Source organism: Mesitornis unicolor, unplaced genomic scaffold (genome assembly GCF_000695765.1).
Source record: "Mesitornis unicolor isolate BGI_N332 unplaced genomic scaffold, ASM69576v1 scaffold42564, whole genome shotgun sequence".
Taxonomy (NCBI): domain Eukaryota; kingdom Metazoa; phylum Chordata; class Aves; order Mesitornithiformes; family Mesitornithidae; genus Mesitornis; species Mesitornis unicolor.
Window position 1 is genome coordinate 3,191 of NW_010182899.1, and position 527 is coordinate 3,717.

The window sequence follows — 527 nt, forward strand, 5'->3', positions numbered from 1 at the left end:
AGGCAATCAGCATTTATAATCGTCTGTATTTTCTCTCTGAAGTTTACTGTTTAAATTTAAAAGCAGCCGTGGTGAAACCGAAAGCAATAGTCGAGCCACATAAAGGCTGGAAAAGAGTTTTTAAGGTGAAAAAAATAGGGAAGTTCTGTGATGTTTGGATAAAAGGCAGCATCTTTTTTTTCTGCTCACGGAAGCAAATGTATCTGTGACTGAAGTTTGAAGAAAAGCTGTCCTTTCTCATGCCCGTCCTCGGGTCGCCGTGCCCCTGTGGGCCATGGCGGGAGCGGGCCCGTCCCCTTCACTGAGGCGATGGCGGCGGGAGGCGGCGCGGAGGAGCCTCCCCCCCCACCGCAGGGCTCCCGGAGCGCAGGCCGCGCCGTTTCTCTTTCGTTTCATCGCCGAGCCGGGGCGGACCGAGCTCTCCCGCTTCCCGCCGAGAGCCCCGGGCCTGCGCTCGGGAGGCAACCACCTCTGCCGCCTTCCCCCGGACGCCGCAGCTCGGCGGAGCGACCATGGCAAGTGCCTGC

General features: G+C 58.3%; 1 protein-coding gene across 1 annotated transcript in view; it reads left to right on the plus strand.

The window, feature by feature from the left end:
* Window positions 1–274: 274 nt before the first annotated feature.
* RBM43 (RNA binding motif protein 43) overlaps window positions 275–527 on the plus strand; it is a 3,780-nt gene continuing 3,527 nt past the window's right edge. Inside the window, exon 1 of the mRNA XM_010183938.1 lies at window positions 275–515. Coding sequence (XP_010182240.1) covers window positions 275–515 — 241 coding nt within the window. The remainder of the gene's footprint in view (window positions 516–527) is intronic.